At 39.9% G+C, this 24,422-nt stretch overlaps 2 protein-coding genes across 7 annotated transcripts in view; both read right to left on the bottom strand.

Annotated features, from left to right (window-relative positions):
- Positions 1–2,958: 2,958 nt before the first annotated feature.
- On the bottom strand, positions 2,959–15,053 carry C4BPB (complement component 4 binding protein beta). 2 transcript variants are annotated; one of them, XM_055108767.3, is made up of 6 exons: positions 13,446–14,398; positions 12,407–12,580; positions 11,067–11,243; positions 6,265–6,358; positions 4,639–4,753; positions 2,959–3,163 (listed from the first exon to the last, which is right to left on the bottom strand). In XM_055108767.3, exons 1-6 carry the CDS (start codon positions 13,501–13,503, stop codon positions 3,023–3,025), a joined length of 759 nt encoding a protein of 252 aa, XP_054964742.1. In that variant the 5' UTR covers positions 13,504–14,398; the 3' UTR covers positions 2,959–3,022. The 2 variants fall into 2 exon arrangements, with proteins under 2 accessions (XP_054964742.1, XP_034801484.1); XM_034945593.4 differs by having other exon boundaries at positions 12,407–15,053.
- Positions 15,054–22,083: 7,030 nt separating this feature from the next.
- Positions 22,084–24,422, bottom strand: part of PFKFB2 (6-phosphofructo-2-kinase/fructose-2,6-biphosphatase 2) — a 28,658-nt gene continuing 26,319 nt past the window's right edge. For all 5 annotated transcript variants that reach the window (XM_055108831.2, XM_003822903.5, XM_034945577.3 and 2 more), the window contains one exon: positions 22,084–24,087. In XM_055108831.2, coding sequence (XP_054964806.1) covers positions 24,022–24,087 — 66 coding nt within the window. In that variant the 3' untranslated portion in view covers positions 22,084–24,021. The remainder of the gene's footprint in view (positions 24,088–24,422) is intronic.

The following is a 24,422-nucleotide window of genomic DNA, read 5'->3' on the forward strand; positions in this document are numbered from 1 at the left end:
TCCACCTTTCTTCTTTAGTGTGATGCTGAACTTCTCAAAGGTGTGACTTGTTCTACCTGCCTGTTCTTTCTCATTCATCACTCCACCTGTTGCTTTCCCATCTGGCTTCTACCACTCTTCTACTGACATGTCTCTCTGAGGCACGCCCTTAGGTCCAAGTCCAAAATATCTTTAATTCATTTCTTAGGATCTGTCTGCAGCCTTTGTCACTGCTGATCATTTCCTTTCTGAAACTCTCTTCTCCTTTGGCTTCCATGACACTAAACTTACCTGATTCCCTTAACTTAACTAATTTCTCTTTCTTAGTTATTGTTACCTTCTCTTCCTCCTTCTCATTCCTAAATATAGATATATCTCAGGCTCTTCTTTTTTTAAAAAAAAATTATCTTCGCAATTTTAATGATCTTGCCTTCTGTCACAGCTTTAACTATTATCAGTAAGAAGACTAGCCAGCACTACATTATTATTTCTGATTACTCTCCGAAACTCAAGACTTACTTTCTTAGGTTTTTTTTTTTTTTTCCCCCACTGGACATCTTGCAAGCACTTCACTCTCAGCACATCCAAAGAGGAATTTCTCATTTCCGGCCAACAAGCTTCACTTTCTGACCCCAGCTTTTTCTGACCTCTGGTTCTCGGGAATAAAATTTCAGATTCACTTTTGAACTCTTCCTCTCCCTCACCCTTCAATGTTTGATTAGTTGACAGGTTGTTTTGATACAAGTTTTCAATACCTCTCGTGTCTGCTGCTGCTTTTTCATTTCTGCTGCCACCAAACCAGTTCAGGTTGATAATGCCTCCCATATGGACTATTGTAGGAGTCCTTTCGTTGGTTTCTCTTAGTTCTTTTCCCTCATCAACCAATACTACAACCAACATTGTGAGAGAAATCTTTCTTTATGTTCTGTCCTTATTATTTCCTTGTTTGCAAGGCTTCCATGTCTTCATGGTCTGACTGCCAAAAAACAAATGTATATTCTCTGCCTACCAAAAACAAGTGTATATTCTCTAGCACGTCATTCAAAACCCTCCATAAACTGGCTTTGACTTATCTTTCCAGCCACCTTCTCTCTCACCAATTTCCATGCTTCATCTAGGCCAGTCCAGGCTATGTGCAAGTTCCTAAACATATCCCATTTTTTCTGCCTCTGTGCAATGCCTTCTAAAATTATTATTAGAAATTCATTTTACAACATTAAAAAGTTTTAAGAGAATAAACACTTATAATTTCATATTCTAAGACAAATGTTTTTATCTGTGCCTATTATTGTCTAATCCTTTCCCACAAGAATAAAGGTTTTACATAAATGCAATCATAAGCCCTTGTTATTAAATATTGTATTTTTACTTAAGATTGTATTTTTAAGATTTTCTACTTCCTCATATTTATCACCATATAGGTCTGCATTACATTTAAAGTACCATAATTTATTCAAAATTTTCCTAAGAGTAGACATTTCAAATGCTCATAAGATCCTCCTAGATAGATAATATATACAAATAAGAATTAGCTTCAATTTCAAATCATTTTCCTCGAGTTAGATTAATCCTAGGAATGAATTTACTTGGTTAAAAATCTTATTATTGGCCAGGCGTGGTAGCTCATGCTTGTAATCCCAGCACTTTGGGAGGCCGAGGCGGGCAGATCACCTGAGGTCAGGAGTTCGAGACAGCTTGACCAACATAGGGAAACCCCGTCTCTACTAAAAATACAAAATTAGCCGGGCATGGTGGCGCATGCCTGTAATCCCAGCTACTCAGGAGGCAGAGGCAGGAGAATCGCTTGAACCCAGGAGGCAGAGGTTGTGGTGAGCTGAGATCACGCCATTGCACTCTAGCCTGGGCAACAAGAGCGAAACTCCATCTCAAAAAAAAAATTTTTGTTTTAAATCTTATTATTGTCTTACTCCATTTCTCAAATATTCTTTCCAACTGGAATAAGCTCTTTAATCTTTGTCTCTAATTCTCACTTACTTTTGAAGGCCCAAATAACTGTGACTTCTTCCTTGACAATATTCCTGCCTCCTCCTCCCAGACAGAAGTGAACCTCCTCTCATCCGAGCTCTCATAGCCCACTGTTGTCTGAAAAATGTTTACTTCATTCTAACCACTCTAAAATAATGCTACGTGTGTACATGTCTTGTGTCTATTAGTAGACTCTGGGGTACTCAAGAGTCCATCTCTTATTCCCCTTCATAACTTTACCTAGCGATTTTCCATTATTTCAAGCTGGCTTATATATTTTGATTGCACTTTATCTAGATATCCTACGTGTTTCAGGTAGCAGTCAGGATGAGAGGTGGGAGAAGCTTGTCATGCCAGCTCAGTATGACATTTTGATTAAAAGCCTTAGGATTCTTATTTCTTCTACCCTCTAAAAAAGGAGAATTGTAAGTAAAAAATAATATAAAATTTTTGTTTCTAAAAAAGAGAAGAAATATATTCACTTGTGTTGCACCATCTCTAATTTATCATGCAGGACCAGGTTTCATTCAAGAGGCAGTAAGCAATTTTCCTGCAGATTTGGAAACCTGTTTCCATAAGCCAGATGTGGGCAAGACTGGGAGGAGAGTTTGGGTCCTAGCTCTCCTTCTGTCCCAGTGGGTCATTTTTAAGGATGTAACTATTCTCAGCATCTTTTCCAAAATGGAAGGTTAATTTTTGCCTCATAAGTTGCGGTTAGTTTTGGTTTCGTAATTCATGGTCTCATGTTAAAATACGAGTTACTCTCTCGGCTGAGATCAGAGTTTTCCATTCTCCTTACAGACTGGAAATTAAGCCCTCTATTCTCCAATAATATGTTGCTAATTCTGGCCTTAGACAACCACTACATTTGGCCTTTTCACATTCTGAGAACAACACACACACACACACACACACACACACACACACACACACGGTGCATTATACAACTGCAGTTGGCAATTTCAGCCCAATAAGAGGTAAATCTGAAACCAATTTCAGAACCAAGAAGAAAATTTATTCATAGGTTTATTTCTATTACATCTGCTCAGCTGCAGTGTTACAACAATTTTGCCTTCAACTCAGCTTTCTTCAGCTCCAGAGAATATTTTAGCTCCTCCATTGTCATGCCACTTTCCTTTAATTGTTGCATAAAGTTCTCCATGGCTTCGCAGAGGTCCTTACTCTCCTGAAAGGCAAGCTGAAGAAAGAAAATTTTTCACAAGTTACAACATAAGGACTGAGACCCAGCTATATACTCTGAAGCCAGTGAGCAGCAGTTAGCTCTCTGAATGGGGGCTCAGAACCAGGCTAGCTTAAGTAAAGATTTGGGTTTTCAACATGGCAAATCATTTATATTTTCTGGCTTAAATATACTTATTAATATTATCCCAGTAATAAATATGAACTAAAAGAAGAATCTCAATGAAAATGGATCTGTTCAGTGTTGTTTGTTTAGTTTTGGAGCCTAGAAGAATTTTAGAGACTTTTCCAATTCTCACGCATTGTGCTTATGTGCTTTGCTCTATAACAGGGATCCCCAACCCCAGGGCCACAGACTGGTACCGGTCCACGGACTATTAGGAACTGGGCCACACAGCAGAAAGTGAGCAGCGGGCAGGCAAGCAAAGCTTCAGCTGTATTTATAGCCACTCTGCTTTGCTCACATTGCTGCCTGAGCTCCACCTCCTGTCAGGTCAGCGGTGGCATTAGATTCTCATAAGAGCATGAAACCTATTGTGAACTGCTCATGCGAGGGATATAGGTTGACCCCTCTTTATGAGAGTCTAATGCCTGGTAACCTGTCACTGTCTCCCATCACTCCCAGATGAGAATCTAGTGCCTGATGATCTGTCACTGTCTCCCATCACTCCCAGATGAGAATCTAATGCCTGATGATCTGTCACTGTCTCCCATCACTCCCAGATGAGAATCTAATGCCTGATGATCTGTCACTGTCTCCCATCACTCCCAGATGAGATTCTAATGCCTGATGATCTGTCACTGTCTCTCATCATTCCCAGATGAGATTCTAATGTGTGATGATCTGTCACTGTCTCTCATCACTCCCAGATGAGAATCTAATGCCTGATGATCTGTCACTGTTTCCCAACACTCCCAGATGAGAATCTAATGCCTGATAATCTGTCAGTTTCCCATCACTCCTAACTAGATGGGACCCTCTAGTTGCAGGAAAACAAGCTCAGGGCTCCCATTGATTCTACATTATGGTGAGTTATATAATCATTTTATTATATATTACAATGTAATAATAATAGAAATAAAGTACACAATAAATGTAATGCATCTGAATCATCCCCAAACCATCCCCACTCTCCCCACCCCCATCCGTGGAAAAGTCATCTTCCATGATACCCATCCCTGGTGCCAAAAAGGTTGGGAACCACTGCTCTATAAGGCACATGAGACAACAACTTCTACCAACAGGGTCTCATGAGGTATTTGTGATGATGGTAGTGAATGGGAACTTCCAACTTCCATTTATAAAAATGTGAGTTAATAGTTTATGAGTCCCTTCTACAGCCAGGCCAAGGCCAACCCATTCAAAAGCAAAATGTCCCACATTAAACAGATATATACTGAGCATATGCCAGGAGTGATGCCAGGCCCTGGAGATCCAGCTGTGAACAAGACAGATATGAGCCTCCTACTTACAAGTGCCTTCTCACACTCTGGTTTGGGAGCTTCCTGGATCAACTTGCAGACTGGAAGTGCACTGCTCCACTCCCCATCAACGCACTGCTGCTCCTGTACGCCCACTAAGTAGTACCTGAACAGAAATTAGAAAAAGGCTTAGCTTTTCCACTTTCTGAATTGGGTAATGGAGACTGGTTTTGTGTAGTTGTATTTCAGTATTTCATGCTGTGATGGAATCCACCTCCCTGCCCTTGAGCCTCAATGCATGCTTAAGTTATCTCGGTATTACAAAGCAGTTCAAAGTAAAACCATTTTCCTGGAGGTAGGAGAGGACCCAAGTGATGAGTCAACTCATAAAACATAGAGAAGTGAGAAATTCTGAATCAGGTGTTTACACACTCAGGTTTTGGGTGGGGAGAGTGATAGAAGCACTTTATCATTCAATAACCTAAAAAGGCATCTGGCATCTAAGCTCTAAAAAGGAGTAGAAAATGAGAGACACTTGCAAATAAATCTTAGCGAAGGGGCTAAAAAGGAGCAATTGCTTTTCATCAGAAAAATATGAGAGTTGCCTGCAAAGTGCATTGAAGGTATATAACGAGATCGAAATGCCAGTGAGGCCACATGACTCTGAGTTAATTAGGGGGCTTTAAGGGTCTATACACTAAGTCTTTATATTTCTGCACTTCTATGTTTGTCTTTTAGTATTTATATTTTTTAGAAAAACATACATTTTAGGCCAGGCACAGTGATTCATGTTTGTAATTCCAGCACTTTCCAGCACTTTGGGAAACCAAGGTGGGAGGATCACTTGAGCTCAGGAGTTCAAGACCAGCCTGAGCAACATAGGGAGACCCTGTCTCTACAAAACCTTAAAAAATTAGCCAAGCGTGGTGACCCATGCCTGTAGTCCCAGCTGTTAGAGAGGCTGAGGTGGGAGGATCTCGTGAGCCTAGGAGGCAGAGGTTGCAGTGAGCTATGAGTACACCACTGCACTCCAGCCTGGGTAACAGAGGGAGACACTGTCTCAAAAATAACAACAACAAAAAAACAAAAAACCCATACATTTTATTTATTTATTTATTTTAAAACAGAGTATCACTTTTCCACCTGGGTTAAAGTGCAGTGGTGCCATCTAGGCTCACTGCAACCTCTGCCTCCTGGGTTCAAGCGATTCTCATGCCTCAGCCTCCTGAGTAGCTGGCATTACAGGAGTGTGCCACCACGCCCAGCTAATTTTTGTATTTTTAGTAGAGACAAGGGTTTTGCCATGTTGGCCAGGCTGGTCTTGATCTCCTGGCCTCAAGCAAACCGCCTGCCTTAGCATCCCAAAGTGCTGGGATTACAGGTGTGAGCCATCACGCCCAGCCAAATCCATTCATTTTAAATAATTTATCTTGTCTTGGCAGAGAGGAAAAAGAGATACTTGCATTGGGGTAAGTAGGATACTTTAGTAGGATCAGTCTGTCTTCTAGGGATTGAGGAGAGCTAGCAGAGGGCCAAAGCAGCTCTCAAAATCAGAATGAGCTTAGAATCCTGCAGCAGTAGGAAATCAGATGACCAGGTGGACACAGACTGGGTTATTCCCAAAAACAATGCTGCCAAGGGGCAAGATCTGGCATTTGACAGGCTGTGTTCACTTACCTGTCTTCACAGTAATAACTAATGGTGGATCCTAAGGTGAAATTATTTCCTTCAAAATAGCCATGAACTGGATTCCCAGGAGGGTCACAGTCCCCTGAGAGAAACGAGTATAGAAGTCACAGTTATGAGGGCCAGGCATGCTCAATGAACAGCACCCCTAATTGCAGCTGTTTATGCCAGCACCTGACAGCCTCAGAGCAACACCTGTGCCAGCACCTGACATCCTCACAGCAACACCTGCGGGATCTGGAAACCTGTTCTTCATTCATTTCCTTCTCTTCTAAATCATATTTGTCCATGGGAAAGAGCTTTCCCCCAGCCCATCTTCTGAGTTAGTAGGGATTTGGGAGTATTATCTGACAGCAGGAGCTCAAGGAAAGAAATTTTAAGTTGTAGAGAAGCTAATTGTTAATGTACAAGAAAAGAAAAATTGGGCCATAGGTGAAGGCTGAAGAAATAACTCCCTGAGAGAGGAGATGAAGCGTGTGAGCTCAAGTGGAAGCTGACATGCCCTGTGGATAAGAGTTGTGAAACATGAGTGTATTAGTCCATCTCGCATTGTGATAAAGAAATACCTGAGACTGGGTAATTTATAAAGAAAAGAGGTTTAATTGGCTCACAGTTCTGCAGGCTGTACAGGAAACATGGTGCTGGCATCTGCTCGGCTTCTGGGGAGGCCTCGGAAAACTTACAATCATGGCAGAAGGCAAAGGGGGAGGGAGGCATCTCATATAACAGGAGCAGGAACAAGAGAGAGAGGGAGGAGGCGTTACACACTTTTAAACAACCAGATCTCATGAGAACTCACTCGCTGTCATGAGGACAGTACCTAGGGAGATGGTGCTAGACCATTCATGAGAAATCCACCCGCATGATCCAGTCACCTCCCACCAAGCACCACCTCCAACACTGGAGATTACAATTCAATATGAGATTTGAGCAGGAACACACATCCAAACTATATCAAAGAGAGTATCAGAAAAAGGGGAGAAGGTGGGAGCAGTGGCTCACACCTGTAATCCCAGCACTTTGGGAGGCTGAAGGGGGTGGATCACCTGAGGTCAGGAATTTGAGACCAGCCTGGCCAACATGGTGAAACCCAGTCTCTACTAAAAATACAAAAATTAGCCCAGCGTGGGTGCGCACCTGTAATCCCAGCTACTTGGGAGGCTGAGGCATGAGAACCGCTTGAACCTGGGAGGTGGAGGTTGCAGTGAGCCAAGATTCTGCCACTGCACTCCAGCCTGGGAAACAGAGCAAGACTCTGTCTCAAAAGAAAAAGAAATAGGGGAGAACATGGCTGGAAGGGAAGAGGACGAGTCTGTGGAACTGTGGAAAGAAAGCAGGATGACGTGTTAGGAGTTGTGAGTCTTGATACTGGCTCTTCCACTAGCTATGTAGCACTAAATCCATTTTGCTCCTCTTGGCTTCCTTCCTAATATTATCAGATAAGCAGGTTAAATAATATCATCTCTAAGGTCCCAGTCAGCTCTGAGACCACAGGACACTAAACATGTCGATCAAAAATAGTGGCTAACAATGATTATGTAGGTGTATATTTACTGAAACGTAAAAGTCTTCTAAACAAATGGTTGAGTAAAAACAGCAGATCATGAAAGAGCATGTATAATATTATTTTTGTAAATCATGGTTACACATACATAAGCACAGGAAAAAAGTATGGAAAGTTATATGCCAAAATACTTAATGCCCTTATCCTTAGATGGCTTGTACGTAATTGGTTTCGTCTTTTATTTTCTATATTTTTCTACAACAAAGGTGTATTAATATTACTTATGCAGTTAATACACTGTAATTTTTTAAAGCTCAGAGACTGAGCTCAAAGGCTGAATAGAGGAAAGCAAGAAGAATTTCCAGGAGTTGTTTGGGGGATTCCAGTCCACCAGAGTTCTGGTAACTTTTATGAGTACAATTTTGAACGGAAGGAGATGATGTGGTAAACAGAATAAACAGAAAGAATCTGGTTTATTCAGAAACCTAGGGAGCTCATCCTAGATTTAGATAATGAAGTGACATAAAAAGACAGGGATCCTGTGGTTAAGAGCTAGGATAGAAACTACTGAATTAAAAGAGAGTAAACCAGAAAATGTTTGGAAGAAATAAGGAAATACTTTAAACTTGTGTCAAGCTAATGACATAAAATGCTATTATATGCATGTAATTTAACTGTATATATAATAGTATGTATGCAAGTTTTAAATAACCCCAAATTCCCTCATGTAAGAGCATATATAGTTTGTGCTCTTAAACTGCCTGTCTTTATTATTTCTTTTTCTTTTTCTTTTTTTTTTTAGAGACAGGCCTCACTGTGTTGTCTAGGCTGGCCTCAAATTTCTGGACTCAAGCTATCCTCCTGCCTTAGCTTCCCAAGTAGCTGGGACTGCAGGTATGCACTGCCACGCCTGGCTTTTATTATTTTAGTAGCTACTGCCAAAATACATCCAAATAGTGATAGCACTTTACACTCTCACTGACGTAAATGGCTATTTCCTCAGGTCATGAATAGTATTAAATTAAATCCATCTTTTCATTTTTTGCTAATCTGATCAGTAAAAGATGTATATCTAATTTTAATTTCCAGTTCTATAATCATTTGTAATGTTCAATATCCTTTCATATAATCAGGAGATAGAAGTGCTGTTTAGGGCCATTATTTTGGAATTGCCTGTCCTTACCCAACTGATTATTTTCTATTGGGTTGTTTTTTTCCTTACTGATCTCTAGGGGATCTTTGTTGATTAAAAACATTAACTCTTTAACCATCAAATATGTTGCAAATACTTTATTCAATATGATGTCTTTTAGTATGTAGAAGTTTTTCTTTTAAAAATTTAATTAAATCTGCCCATTTTCTTCCTTTATGACTTCCTGAGTTTTATGAAACTGCTTAGGAAGGCTTTCCCCATCCCAATGTAATAAATATATTATCTCATGTTTTCTTTTAATGATTTAATAATTTTGCTTTCTATAGTTATATATTTAAAATCCATTTGGAATGTATTATGAATATGCTGTGAGCTAGAGCCCTAACTTTGTCTTCTTCCAAATAGATAATTATTCCATCACTATTGAAGACTTTTCCTCCTGACTTAATCTGTTCTACTTATATGTACCTATACTTTGCTATTTTAATGATATATAATTTGTAGTACCTACAGTTTGCCATATTGTGCTCATAGTAACTTTGTAGTATTTTTTACTATCTAATACGGCAAGTATTCCTTTCCCTTTGATCCAGTCAAATGTATACATCATTCATCATTTTCCCAAAAATATTTACAATGTTAGATGTGTATCCTACCGGATGAGATTCTTTAATTAATGTTTTTTTCATATTTTTGAATTTAAAATCCTGGGAGGCATTGCACTGTAATACTAAGTCTGCCCATCCAGGATCATGCATGTCTTTTCTTTCATTCAAGTCTTGTTTTATATCTTTCAGTAAATTTTCATATAGATCTTGTGAATAGAATTATTTTTACATTTCAAATTCAACTAACAATTATTAATAGAAAATAAAAACATTGATTTTTTTCAATATTTATTTTGTGTCCAAGTATATATTAAATATTTTAGTAGACTTTCTTGGATATTTGAAGTATATTCTGCAAATAATGGCATCCTGTGATCCAGCAATCATTTTAGGAATCTATCCTATAGAAATAGCAATGTAGTAGCCTGGTGCGGTGGCTCACGCCTGTAATCCCAGCACTTTAGGAGGCCGAGGCGGGTGGATCACAAGATCAGGAGTTCAAGACCAGTCTGGCCAAGATGGTGAAACCCCGTCTCTACTAAAAATACAAAAATTAGCTGGGCGTGGTGGCAGACACCTGTAACCCAGCTACTCGGGAGGCTGAGGCAGGAGAATCGCTAGAACCTGGGTGGCAGAGGTTGCAGTGAGCCGAGATCACACCACTGCACTCCAGCCTGGGCAATAGAGTAAGACTCCATCTCAAAAAAAAAAAAAAAAAAAAGAAAGAAATAACAACGTAGACATAAGAATATGTGTGTGTATAAAATATTCATTTCAGCATTGTTCCAAATAGCAAAAATATTAAAATAATATGAGAGCCATATAATAAATTACGACATACACATATGCAGTTATTAAATAGCGGGCAATAGAGCTACATGGACTGGTGTAGGAAAATGGCCATGTATATAGTTACATGAAAAAAAGCAATTTAAAAATATGTATAGCAAGTCCCTTTTCTGTAGGTATATTTATACATATACATACACACAAAATGGCATTTAATGCTTATTTAATTTAAATATTTTATTTGTGTGTGTTTGTTTTAAATGTCTGTATAAACATAAGAAAAAGTCATGAAATAAACACACCCAATTTACTAACTCTGAGAGATATGAATTGTAGTGATAGAAAGAGGGTCTTTAGCCTCTTGTAGATAATTTTGCAATAGATGAGTTATGATCTTTTTCCCCTGTTTTGTGTTTACTTTTCAAACAAAGTCACTGTCTTGAAATTAAGAAATAAAATAGTCGATGCTCCAAACTACCCTACATTACACCTAGTAGGACAGGACCCCTATCTGAGAAGGAAAAATGTGTGCTTTGGATGCTGTTCATTGCAATGGAATGTATTCTCTTGAGGTGAGATTTGGTTCCGTGAGCTCCACTTGTTTCATGGCTGTCTGCTAGATCTTAAGCCTGTCTCTGATACAAAAAAAGAGAAAAGCATCCCAGGGATGTGGCAAATGTCTAAGTTTAGACTACTAATCAGTATTTTGGGGATCTTTGATGGTTTCTCTTGTACTTACTACTTTTGCAGATGGGAAAGGGAGGTGCCCAGGTGTGGTCCTCTAGACACTGGCTCCGATTGCTGCCCTTGAGGATGTAGTGGTCATTGCACATAAACGTGATTTTGTCACTTACATTCACAGGCCCTGAAGAACTGAACTCTCCATTCACCAGCACAGGATCAGGACAGTGGCCCACTGAAGAAGAAAATAAGCAATAAGCTGAAAGGGCAAAGCTGAAGCCCAACACAGCAAAGGCCAGACCTCCTCAGTCTTCAGTGAGAAAACAGCAAATTAGAGTTAATACTGCACATTTTTAATTGAGTGAAGTACATGGTACTACCATATCAATGCAGATTGAAAAAAAGAGGAGATTGACCTAAGTACAGCCCAAAAGAGCTTTGTCATGCACAAGAACAACATGAATTGGCAACTGAAAGTAATTAATCACGTAACTGAAAGTTACCAATCGTATGTTTATTGTACTGTTATATTAAGCATGGCTCAAAATAGTGAGACTATGTTTGAGGCAAGTATTTCCTTCCCTTTCAACCAGCCAAATATACACTTACTTAGCATTTTTTATTTTGTTGTGCTTTTTCCCATGGCATGGAAACAAACAGGAGAGAATGCACAGGGATATATGAGTTTGGTTATATGAATGAAGGATAATAATATCGGTGTGCTGTACTCTAGGTATACAAGAGAACTAATGCAACTATTCTTTAAAAAATAATAGTAATAAATAGGATATGGATTAATTATTACCCATCTCCACAGAGGATACCAGAAATGAGTTTTGTGACCTTGAGCAAGTCAGCTGGATCTCAACTATCACATTGGTAAACTGAGAATATAAGCTATTCCCAGTTCAAAAGTTATATGATAGGTGAAATAAAATGATACAATGCACTTACTTCAAAATAATAAAGTGAGGATATACATGAAACAAGATTATCATGTGTGGATAATTGATGAAATTATGTGATGAGTCTATATGAGTGAATTTGACTCTTCTGTCTTTTGTATACATTTTAAATTTTCCATAACATAAACATTTTTAAAGCAATATAAGGTTAAACAAATTATAGCAAAAAAAATTAGTTCTAATATCTGGAAGAAATTATTTCTTTCCCATAGAGGGAATTGGTTCTGTTAATTCAACTGAATTAATACTGATCAAGATCTGATCATACAGCTTCCAAGAGAAGCTCCTCCACTGGAGTGCTTTAAAAGAGGTCTCCTAGAAATTGAGAATTTTTGTTTTCTTATAAAGTTTTACCACAGCCTACAGGAAGTAGGATGTGAAGGAGTAAAACAGGATATCAATATGGGCAAAGATACAGAAAGATCTAACTTACAACGGCACTCAGTAGTGGTGTTATCCCACTCCTTAGAGGCATTGCAAAAAAGGGTCTTCTTTCCTACCAGGTGGTAGCCCTTGATACAAACGTAAGTCCCCAGAATCTGTCCTTCCACCTCCTTTGCGACAAATATGCTATTGTCCACTGGAGGAAGTTCTGGACAGTGCTCTGCTGGAAGGAAAAAGAAAACAGATTCACTTGGCATATCATGTGCTGTCAGAGAACCCTTATCAGATTTCCCCATTCTCATGTCTTTTTGCTGGATTATTGATCCTGATTCCTGCACTCCTCCATGTCCATGTACATCCATGTCCTTCCCTTCCAACGGATTTCCAATTTTTTTTTTTTTTTTTTTTTTTGAGACGGAGTCTCGCTCTGTCACCCAGGCTGGAGTGCAGTGGCCCGATCTCGGCTCACTGCAAACTCTGCCTCCCGGGTTCACGCCATTCTCCTGCCTCAACCTCCCAAGTAGCCGGGACTACAGGCACCCGCCACCACGCCCAGCTAATTTTTTGTATTTTCAGCAGAGACGGGGTTTCACTGTGTTAGCTAGGATGGTCTCAATCTCCTGACCTCGTGATCCGCCCACCTCGGCCTCTCAAAGTGCCGGGATTACAGGCTTGAGCCGCTGCGCCCGGCCGGATTTCCAAAGTTTTATTTTCAAAAGTATAACAGGAATTTTACTCAAATTCAACCACAAGTTGTCAACTTCTAAACAAATAGTCCCCTACCCAAATAGCGATCCTGGAGTTTATAACAAGTAAGACCTCCCAGGATTTTGAAATTGGTACTCTTTTTGCTCCCAGAACAGAAAGGGAAAGTAAACAGTAACCACCCACTTCAGAGATCAGGGTTATCATTAAATGTACACTAAGCTCCTATTGAGTGCAGAGCATTAGGCCAACTTGAGATTTTTCAATAGAAGAATAAAGATATTATAAATGTAAACTTCCTTAAAGCCCTAGACAGAGTTCCTCAAAACACCGCAAACGGACACCAAATGCCTGTAAGCTGAGTTGAAGGAAAACATACGTACCATCTGAAGCAGAAACCCGCCACGCAACCATAAGACAGCACGCACACCAAAAAAACATCTGGTGATCAAAGTCCTCTCCCCAGGCTGGAATTCACCCAGCTCAGACACCTGGTTTGAAAAAAAATAGATCTTCTAACACCGCTTAAGACCAACCTAACCACCTCCTCTCTAGAGAAGAGGTTATATTGATTTACCCTCCCTGGAGAAAATGAAAAGAAAAAATCTTACGACAGGAAATCAGAACAGCTGTAAGGAAGCTGGTATAGGGAGGAACTGCAAAAATACAAAGGGATGGTAAAAGAGTTGCCAGGTTTAAAACTCAGTTTCAGAAATTTCCTGGTTTCTGGGAATCCAAATCCAGTTGACCAGTTTTTTGAACCGCAAGCTTATCCTTCCCCAACAAACATGGGCCAAATGGTCTTGCCATGACCTTGACTTCTGTCAATAGTTGCCAATGTTTACAGTCCAACTTCTGTAACTCTGGCCAGCACTGGGGAAAGAGAACGGGCTGTCAATCCCTGGTTCTTGCCCAGGTAGAACACAATTTTGAATGCTACCTCATCCTCTTTCCTGAATACCAGATATCCTAAGGCTTTAAGCAGCACTGAAGACGAAAGCTCAAGGAAGTAAACTAACCTTACCTGTCTCTGTCCCTCCAGAGTTAGGGCTTCCCAGCAAGGAACTGGTCTTAACTGACTCCAAAGCTGAGAGCTCCAAAGTCCTGCAGTGACACATTGTTCTCGCTTGCCAGGCCTGTACCCAGGCTTCCTACTTTGTGGCTCTTCCAGGGACAGGATTTGGCCTGAGTCCAGAGTTAACCAAATGAGTAAAGAGAGAGGTGAGGAGAATGCTTTGGTCTCAGGAATTAAGGCATGTAAAATTGTTTTGAGGGATCCCATATCATCTTGCTTGTGACTACTATAACACTTGGTTGGTTCTCTGTGCTGTAATTATGGAACTGGGGAAAAATTCCTACAAAATTTCAGGTTTTAATAGAATAATAAAGCATTAAGGACACAGTAAGGTTGCAAATGTTCTTCTCTTCCCCATCCATTATTACTATTTGTGATGATTAATCTATGTCTTTCTCCTGAAAGGAATCAGGATATGCCACCCCCAAATATTTGGCATTAAGATTCTTTTAAGCTGAAGATATTTGAGATTCAGTGATATGGAAAGGAACAGAGATTTTGGGGGCTTTCCTTATCTGTCTAAAGGCAGCAACCTTGGAGATAAGGTTGCCATAAATTCCTTTTCAGGGTAGGTCTGTCCTGGAGGGGAGAGCATGAGTAAAACATATTTCAAATTCCTTCTCCAGAGAAATTTCACGGCCTTGAAGGAGACAGAAAGAACACTCGTACTTATATACACAAACATTATCACAGAACTTTCTAATTTCCTACTTTTCCCCTGAAAACCCACTTACCTTTCCAAAAAATAATCTGTTTTCTTTTTTGTTTGAGATGGTGTCTTGGCATGATCTCGGCTCACTGCAACCTCCACCTCCCAGGTTCAGGCCATTCTTGTGCCTCAGTCTCCCAAGTAGCTGAGATTACAGGCATGCGCTACCATGCCTGGCTAATTTTTGTATTTTTAGTAGAGATCGGGTTTCACCATGTTGGCCAAACTGGTCTTGAACTCCTGACCTCAAATGATCCACCCGCCTTGGCCTCCCAAAGTGCTGGGATTATAGGCATGAGCCACCGCACCCGGCCAATAATCTGTTTTCTTGTAAGTGCCTTTCTTCTCCCCACCTTCACCTATTAAGATGATGTATAAGCCCCAATTCTAACCAACTTTTTGAATTACTTATCACTGAGTTTTCCCACATGTACTCAAGTTACATGTATAAATAGAATTTTCTCTCCTGTTAATCTGTCTTAGTCTAATTTGCAGGTCCCAGCCACTGAATACAATATGGTAGAGGAAAGGTGTTTTTTTCCTCCCCTTTATTCCCACAGGAAACTGCTAACTCCAGGACAGGGTTTGTGTCTGATTTGTATTTGTATTCCCTTCCACGGTGCTTCATATTGCAAAGCAGTTGTCTGTTAAATGAATGAAAGTAATGCAGAAATAAATGAAAAAAACAGTCATCCAGAAACTCTACCACAGCCCCCAAAATCCATATGATCACTTGCCATTTATCACATGCTGCCTTATGATTTTTTATGTCTTATCTTTTCTTAACTAATATGCAAATTCCTATAGTGTAAGCACCCTCTAAGACATGATTTTCAAAAAGTTAAAAATATGACACAAGTAAATATAAGATGAATATATATCAAAGATTTAATTCAACTCATTAATTAATGAGGAAACATTCAGATGCTACAACTGGTTCAAAGAAGAATTTGAGGAATAGGAATGCATATAGTCAGTCAGTCAAAAGCATTCTGAAGTGACCTTTCCAATAGATACAAAACTGGTTAATATCCTACAGAGTAACAAACTGTAATATTTGCAATTGGCTTTTCTACCTGGTGGAAAGTAATTAAAACAAAATGGACAAAGTATATTTGCTCTACTATAACCAGGAATCATTTGCATTGTTCTCAGATAAGAATCATTTGCATTCCTATAAATTTACTGCAAATTAACCTCTATGCTTAAAGAGTTCTAAAACAACTTTAAATAAAGTCAGTCAGAGTCACATACTCCTGTGAATTGATCATCTCCAGAGGGCCTGCTAGAAAATGCCCAGGAATCCATTGAGCATTTACTCCAGTGATCTCTTTTTGCTAATCCTAAGCTTTGAATAATTTTTATTTACATACCCCATGTTCTACTTCTTGAGGAATGCATGTTCTTCAGTATCTTTTATAGATTTATATACAGAATGTTTGTATAATAAATTATTTTAAAAAGGAAGGAAAATCTAGTTTAGCCCTACATAAATATGGACATAAAATAGAACATGTATTACAGGAAATAATTGCAAGTAATTCTTCATCTTAATGGCTTACTTCAGATTCAGAACTATAGGACTTTAGAAACCATATCACTTATACTATTGTCTTACTAATATTTCTCCATAAAATATAAAAATACAAAAATATTCACACTAAGTGGGCTCTATAGAGACAATAAATAGCATCACAAAGTTTGGGTCAGGTTTTTTCTGTCAAATGAATTAGAAGAAAACTTTGCCTCAAAGGTTTTTGGATTTTAGAATTACAGATTAAAGAAAGAAACAGAGAGTGATTGAGAGAGAGAAAGAGTAATATGGTGGGTCTTGGGGGAGAGGCAGAATCAGAGATAGATGCAGAGAGATAGAGATGCTTAGGAAGGGGTGTCTGGGGACTCTGAAGGACAAGTGTCCACCTGGCACTGCCATTGTCCCCCTGCCCCAACCCCGCTCTTCCCTCCTCAGCCCTCTCTCCCCACAGGACGAGCAAGAGCATCAGAGACAGAGATGGAGACAAAAGACAGACAGAGGAGACACTGACAGAGTGAATCAGAGAGAGACAGAGACAGAGGAATTTCTCCTCTTCTCTCTGCCTCCCTCCTCCTCTCCCCAACACCTCCCCCTTCACCACCTTCCTGCCTCCCTCTGCTCCCCTTCCAAGGCTGCATATTCTTCAGGGCTTACCCTCAGCTCCAGGACAGGGTCCTCCTGGGGCTCCTGATGGGTGAATATTTACACCACAAGAGTAAATAAAGATTACAGGCTTATATATTTTACTATGTGTATCCAAAATTAGGCAAATTAATAAATGAGCATTAGCAGGCTCTTCTATTCCTTTGAACATTAAAAGATAGTTGGATCTATGCCAGATCGTTTCCTGGAGAACTGGGGTAATAGATCAGGTGAAACTGTTGTTCTCAGACTGGCTTCATTGCTTTACAATGGAATGGGCAAGCTGGGCATAGTGGTTCACGCCTGTAATCTCAACACTTTGGGAGGCCGAGGCAGGTGGATGGCTTGAGCACAGGAGTTCGAGACCAGCATAGCAAGACCTCATCTCTATAAAAAATAAAATTATATATATATATATATATATTAGACAGGCATGGTGGCATGTGCCTGTAGTCCTAGATACTTGAGAGGCTGAGACAGGAGGATCACCTGAGTCCAGGAGATCAAGGCTTCAGTGAGCTGTAATTGCACCACTGCACTCCAGTGTAGGCAACAAAGCAAGAACCTGTTTCAAAAAAACAAATAACAACAAAACACAAAGAAATGGGCAGATGGTAGTTAAAGGAAGAGATCAGGAGGTGAGGAAGGAGGAGTAGAAATATAAAAGTCAGCAATGCCCAATCTGGGGGAAGAGTTGTGGGAAGTTATAAAAAGGGCACACACATTGCAGTGTGTGTAAGATTTTAAGAGAATTCAGGAAAGACTATTTTAAGAAGTTCTACAGGGTGTCATGAATGGATTCCCTTTGGTCTTTGTCAAGAGAATTCAGAAAAGATTTAAATTGCTCTTTTAATGTTTTTTACACGTTGGGTTGATGTTTCCCCAATGCCTGACCAAAACAACCTGGGCCAGAAAAGTGTGGGGGGCGCACAGCCACATACTCAAACTTATGTACAAGGCATTTGAGGTTGGGGCATGGAAAAATGCTGAGGCACTGTGTGTATGTTATTTGTGCGTGAGACTATAATTCCTTGACCCTGAAAACAGGACAAGGAGTGGAGTGTGTGATAAGGAACGCTGAAAACAGCCTCCTGAGAATGAGGTTTGAGTGCTTTGACAAGGCCACAGGTGTCTCACAACCCGACCTCAAAAAGCCATCTGGTGGATGTTTGTGGTTTAACAAGCCCTTTCAATGAATACATGGTGGGCAGATATTGGGGCGGACTCTCCTCAGAGGAGCTGCTCCCTCCCACGCTCAGCTGGAATTTTCTGAGAACTCATTCTTGGCGTTCACTGCAAGCTATAAGCTTTGCGAAAAGTAGCCTTAGGCAGATTCCATGGGAATGTAAATTTTAAAAAGAATTTTTAAAAATCAAATTGTGCATGAAACACTGTAGAATAAGCTTTAATTATGAGTTTAGATGGACCTGCATTGTGGCAAGATCAGAGTTGATGGATGCAAGTTTTAGGGGACAAGAATAAGTCACCTTAAAATATGCCTCTTTGGCATAAAGATTATTTTGAACTGCAGGCAAATGAGATGCAATGGAAGCAGAAAGAAGCCTTCCTGGAGTATCTCTTAGATGACTCTAAGCAGAAACTTCTGAGGAATGAGGACTGCTGTAAGTCCTTTCTCCAGAGGGAGATTTATGTCCACAAAGAAGTCAGTGTCAAGACAGACCTACACAAACCTTCTCCATTAGTTTCTTTCAGGTATTTGCCTTCTCAAAATTTGCAGCCCTGGAAACTTAACGTTTTTTCCTTTGTCTTGTCACTTCTCTACAAAGTTATTGCTCTTTTGTTAAGATGCTATATAAATCTAAGCTCTAACTCCCCTTTGAGTTACTCATCATGAGGTTCCTCCCAGGTGGGGTGTGCTGCACACATTAATAAATTGTTTGGGTTTCTTTTGTCAATCTGTTTTGTTAGTCTAATTTACAAAGTCCCAGGCACAGAACCTAGGAGGGTAGAAGGAAAAATAATTTTTTCCTCTCTTACAAAGCAATGGCAGCCTAACTCCTCAAAGGCTACTGCTCACCTTGTTATAGCCCTTCAGACCTGCTACAATGTTTCAATTACCTGCTAAGGCAGGTTGCTACTTCTTCAATAGCTATTGAACCCTTCTTTGGTAACTAAACCCTAATTATAACTGGCACAAAGCCACTTGGAATAAAAATATTCCAGCCTGCATGAAAGCTGTATGTAGCCACTTGACTACATTTTGACCAATGAGGTATAAGCATAAGTGTGTTTGCAAAATCTAGGAAATATTCTTTTTTTAATTTTTAACTTTACAGTAGGTGTATATATTTATGGGTTATATCAGAAGGGAAATATCCTTAAAAGAAGCTGGTATGTCCTGTTGCCTTCTTCCTTCCTGCTGGCCAGAGTGTAAACATGTTTTCTGCAACTGGAGTAGCCACCTTCCTCTATGAAGTAGAATCCAACACATTGTTCTTTTTGAGCGAGAGAGACAGAGAAAGAGAGAGAGAGCGAGTCTCACTCTGTCATCCAGGCTGGAGTTCAGTAGCATGATCATAGCTCGCTGCAGCATCAAACTCCCAGGCTCAATCAATTCTCCCACTTCAGCCTCCCGCGTAGGTAGGACTACAGGTGTGCACCACCATTCCTGGCTGATTTATTTTTTATTTTTGTAGAGATGGGGGGAGTCTCACTATATTGCCCAAGCTGGTTTTGAACTCCTAGCCTCAGGCAATCCTCCCGCTTCAGCCTCCCAAAGAGCTGAGATTACCAGCCTGAACCAATGTGCCCTTGGAGTTGTTATTTTAGATTTACTGAAATCCACAGCTGAAACCAACTCTAATCTGAAACAGAGTTTGAGTGAAATGACTCAGGAATTTAAATTCAGAAAAGAATATTTAACAGACTTTATTAAAGCATACTCTGACACAGTTTCCCTTCCCATCCATAAATTCTACAAAGACAATGGGGGAAAGAGGAGAGAACCTAGGAAGTGAAAACTGAATGGCAATGAAGAGGCAAACATATCAGTGATGACGGAAACCCAAATGGATAAACAAGTTATTCTCTGAAAGTAGGCTGGATGTTCGGTGAAGGGCATTAAACTTGTTGAGAGTAGACCCCATTAGAGCTGCAGTGCTGCTTCCCAAGCGTTCCTATGCTTCTGAAATTATTTTGCTTAATTGCAGAGAAACTCTCCTATAGAATCTAATCTGATTTTCACAGGTAGAGCGTTGCATACAATCAAAAAGGCATTTAAATGCCTTTGGGAATTCAGAAGCATAGTTGTTCTGCTTGTAAAGGGCTGAAGGAATGCAGCTGACATTGGCTTGATGAGAATAAAAGAAGACCGTGCTTTGATGTTTTTAAGAGAAAGAAAATATTACTCTCCATGATTACAGTGATGCTATCTCATTAAAAACCACGTTCTTAAATATCCCAGTGTGCAGTAAAAAAATTCCAGTACATCATATATTCCCCTCCTCCGCTTAAATAGTATCAAATGCATGTCACTGGATTATTTTTTCTTTTACATGTTAAAGGAGAGAAACGGACAAGAGAGTATGGACAGTATTACGTAGCTCCTGTTTCCTACCCTGAGGTCCAAGAATGGGTTTCAGGTCATGACCTCCCTAAACTGTATGCAAAACCTATGTGTCAACCTTTTTCTGGGTAGAGAGTCCTTAGCATGTCAAATTCTCAAATGAGTTCAAGAGAATGAATGAAGGTTAGATGGTGCAAAATACTTCTAGAGACCATAAACCTTGGTGATGGGCCATTGTCAGACTGCCACAGGAAGTGCCCATGGGCTCATCACCTCCTGCCGAGTTCAAAACCAGCTTGGGCAACATAGTGAGACCCTATTTCTACAAAAATAAAAAATAAATAGCCAGGGCAAGCTAGTGAACCTGAAGGTTGATGCTCCTCACAGTGAGTCTTAAGTGAAGACCCTGGAGAGGTTTAAGAAATGGTGTAATGATGACACCTACAGGAGAAAGGCAAATAATGACCATCACCCTACACTGAAGTACTCGCTGAGTAATCATTTTCTAATGCTGGTATCTTTGCTAAGTTACCAGCAACATTTTAAAACAGTGTGGCATGTGTCTGTTGGGTCTTAACATTTACCTTGTTCTGAGGTATTATTGGCTTTATAAAAATCACGACAGTGTTGAGGTGTGTGACTCAGTAATGGTGCTCATTTACCTCTCTGTAAAACCCAGAGAATGATTCCAGACACCCCAGCCTTTTACAAATGGTGCCTTGATGGCTGAATTAGAGAACACTTGCAGAAGTGCCTGGAGATATTTCCAAGGAAATTAAACCTTGACACCACATCCTCATTACTGTCAGCCCACCAGCTAGATTATTAAAGCTCAATGTATTCATCAGTACACATAACCACTGTCTCTCACCTGTTTTCAAATTGGAGAATTCATAAGTCATTTTCATTCTATCAGAAGAACCCTTGAACTTAAAGAATTTGGAAATCCTCTGTTGTTATTATGAACATTTCATTTTATCTCTATTGCTGCTGACCCCAAAAGATTGTTCCAAGTTACTTTATCATATACATTTATGTAACCATTATCCAACATTATTTGGTCAAGGTCATTCATGAGGGGGAAAGCATCCCCAGTAGAAAGAGATGGGTTAGGTTACAAACCTGCTGTTAACCTTTCCTTTCCAATAATAAACTCTAGACAAAGGTCAGGGACTTTGTTTTAGTCATTGCCTGGCAACTAATGGGTAGTCACTAAATATTTGTTAAATAAATAAATGAAACTCTAGGATGTCAGTAATGCATGGTAGTCACGATCTTACTGATATCATTTTGAAATGCTGATGAAACTTGAACTGGTTAAAATCACTAGTTGGAAATATACATATAACCTAATAATTTGAAAATCATCTTAAAGAAGCTAGTTTCAAACACATTTTAGACAATGTTATTAGTATTTTGCATACATATAATGTACCAAATGTTATCTTTTCGTGTGTTATCTTAAAAATTGCATTTTTAATTAAAAATAATTTTATTGTATGTTCTTATTACAAAAGCAATACATATTACTCATGTATTTTAGCATGATTTTATTAATCAAGGAGATAAACATTTCTCCAGAGAAATGCATCGCTTGGTTTACACTTACAATAAAAATCAATGAGAAACAAAGTATTCAAAAAAAATTCACTGTCCCTTAACATCATTATTTTCCTTTTACAGAAGACAGATATCTACATTCTGGAAATTTAACTTAATATGACATTAGACTTAAAAGCTCTAACTACCTAAATTTCTACAAAAAAAACCCAAACAAACAAACGAAAAAAACCTGACAACATAAATTATATTACATTCTGATTAAATACATGCAAACAGTGACATGAAAACTCAAAAATGTCTTACATGGATAGAATAAATAACTAAATATAAACATTGTCTGATCATCAAAAGACATTTTTTGATGCAGAGAGAAATCCATATCACAACTAAATCATTATAGTACAGCATGCGTTAGGCAGCCAGATGAAAATCATCTGCTACAGGGTAAGGAGCCTTCCTGAAGGCAGCTTTGTACGTAGAAAAGCAGCTTCTAGTTGCTGGATGCTGAACCGCCTGCAGCCCAGCTTATCACATCTTAGGTAACAGAGTCCTGTATCATCCACAGTATAAAAGAACCATTTGAGAAAAGCTACATATCGTTACTTTTCTTGCTACTCACCCTTTTGCCCAGCAAGTGAGCATTTGAGTGAAAAGGAAAAGAAAGAAAAGTAAAGCTAAAAACATACTATTCTTTAAAAAAATAGACTTTCCTTGCAAGATATAATATCCTGTAGGGATTCCATACTCTCCTTCAGTAACAGTGACATGTCAAAACTACATTTACAGAGATACATTCATACATTTGACAATCACTGGGGAAGAGTTATCTGATTTGTCTGTAAGGAAAAGCAAATGACTAATGCACTGAGGCGCTGGTCCATGACCCCGCCACCCTCACTTTTATATGAGAGACCAGTGACCACAATAGTGACCAGTGGCCAAGAGGCAGGTATCAGGAGACTACTGCCCTCCAAGTCACAGCCACAGCTCTCTCAAGGACTGTATCATGGTAACAGAGCCCAGAGGGGCGTGTCTCCTTCCACCTGTTCTGAAGCCAAAACACTCCCTGATCGGGCTGATTCTCAAGGAGCTTTCTTGACTTACTCACATGATATAAATGGCACTCTACTTTTCTGTCTAGCCCACATTCCCAACCACCCAGGAGAACCACATCAGCCCCATCTTGATGCATGAGACGCACATGCATCAAGTCAAAAGTACAGTAGCTATAAAAGGGAACTTAGAAGATGGGTCCCCTTTTTGGGGAGTCTTGCAGTCAGATCCTGTCCTGAAGGGCCTGGAACAAGAAAAACTTCTCTAAATGAAAAGGTTGCCACTGACACTGTTCTTCTATCAAGGCAGAAAAGATGTTTTAGGGACTGAATTTCTCAGAAGACCCTCCATTCACCTGGTGATTTGTCTCTTGCTTCCAATGTGGCAAATAGTAACTGCTAGCATATGTATATTAGACTCTAGCCTGCTCACCTGGAACAGTGGCAGAGACCAGCTCTTACCTTCTCACTTGAAAAGTAAATCTGAAGAAGTGCATTTGCACTTTGGGCAAAAAAGAGCCAGCAAAGGATGCAGACAGTCACAGGTAGGATGTTAAATGCCTATACAGAATGAGATTGACCAACTTGGACCAAACTCAGCACAGAGATGACAAAAAGTCACTGGTTCAGGTTGCTAAATGTTTTGAGGCACAGGGAAGTTAAATTTTTCAGTGTAACTGATATTCCCATTAGGCAGGAGGGGAGGAAATATGGTGACGTTTCTCCAGGCCTCGTTTTGGTGGCCCCCAAAGTCCAGTTCCCACTTAACTTCCTGTTCTAGCCTCTGTGAAGCTGACATCCAAAGCTTTTCAGTAGATCCCAGTCGTTTGGAGAGGTGAGGCCTGAACATCCACATCATTAGCAAGGCAACATGAGGGACGCTGCGGAGGGGCGTCTGCGCACAGCCAGTGTGGTCTCTGCTGCCTATGAGCCAGAGAGGAAGAGACACAAAGCTATTACAGCACCGCCAAGCAGCGAACATAAAAGTAGAACAGAATCCTTCCCCTACCTTCCCTCCTCCCTCAACCTCCCCATCCCCACATCCATACACATGCATGAACACACTGGCGTGCCTACACACACACCTTGACTACCCGAATGGCGTAGTCATGGTCTTCTTTCCCTGAGGAGCTGACCTCGTGACCATATTGGACCAGGCACTCCTTTCAGACCTGGACCATAAGCTACATACCCAAGACATGAAGCAGGAGCAGTCAGGATCCCTCTGGTAGAAGGATATCGTGTAGGCTATGTCAGCC

Source organism: Pan paniscus, chromosome 1 (genome assembly GCF_029289425.2).
Source record: "Pan paniscus chromosome 1, NHGRI_mPanPan1-v2.0_pri, whole genome shotgun sequence".
Lineage (NCBI taxonomy): Eukaryota > Metazoa > Chordata > Mammalia > Primates > Hominidae > Pan > Pan paniscus.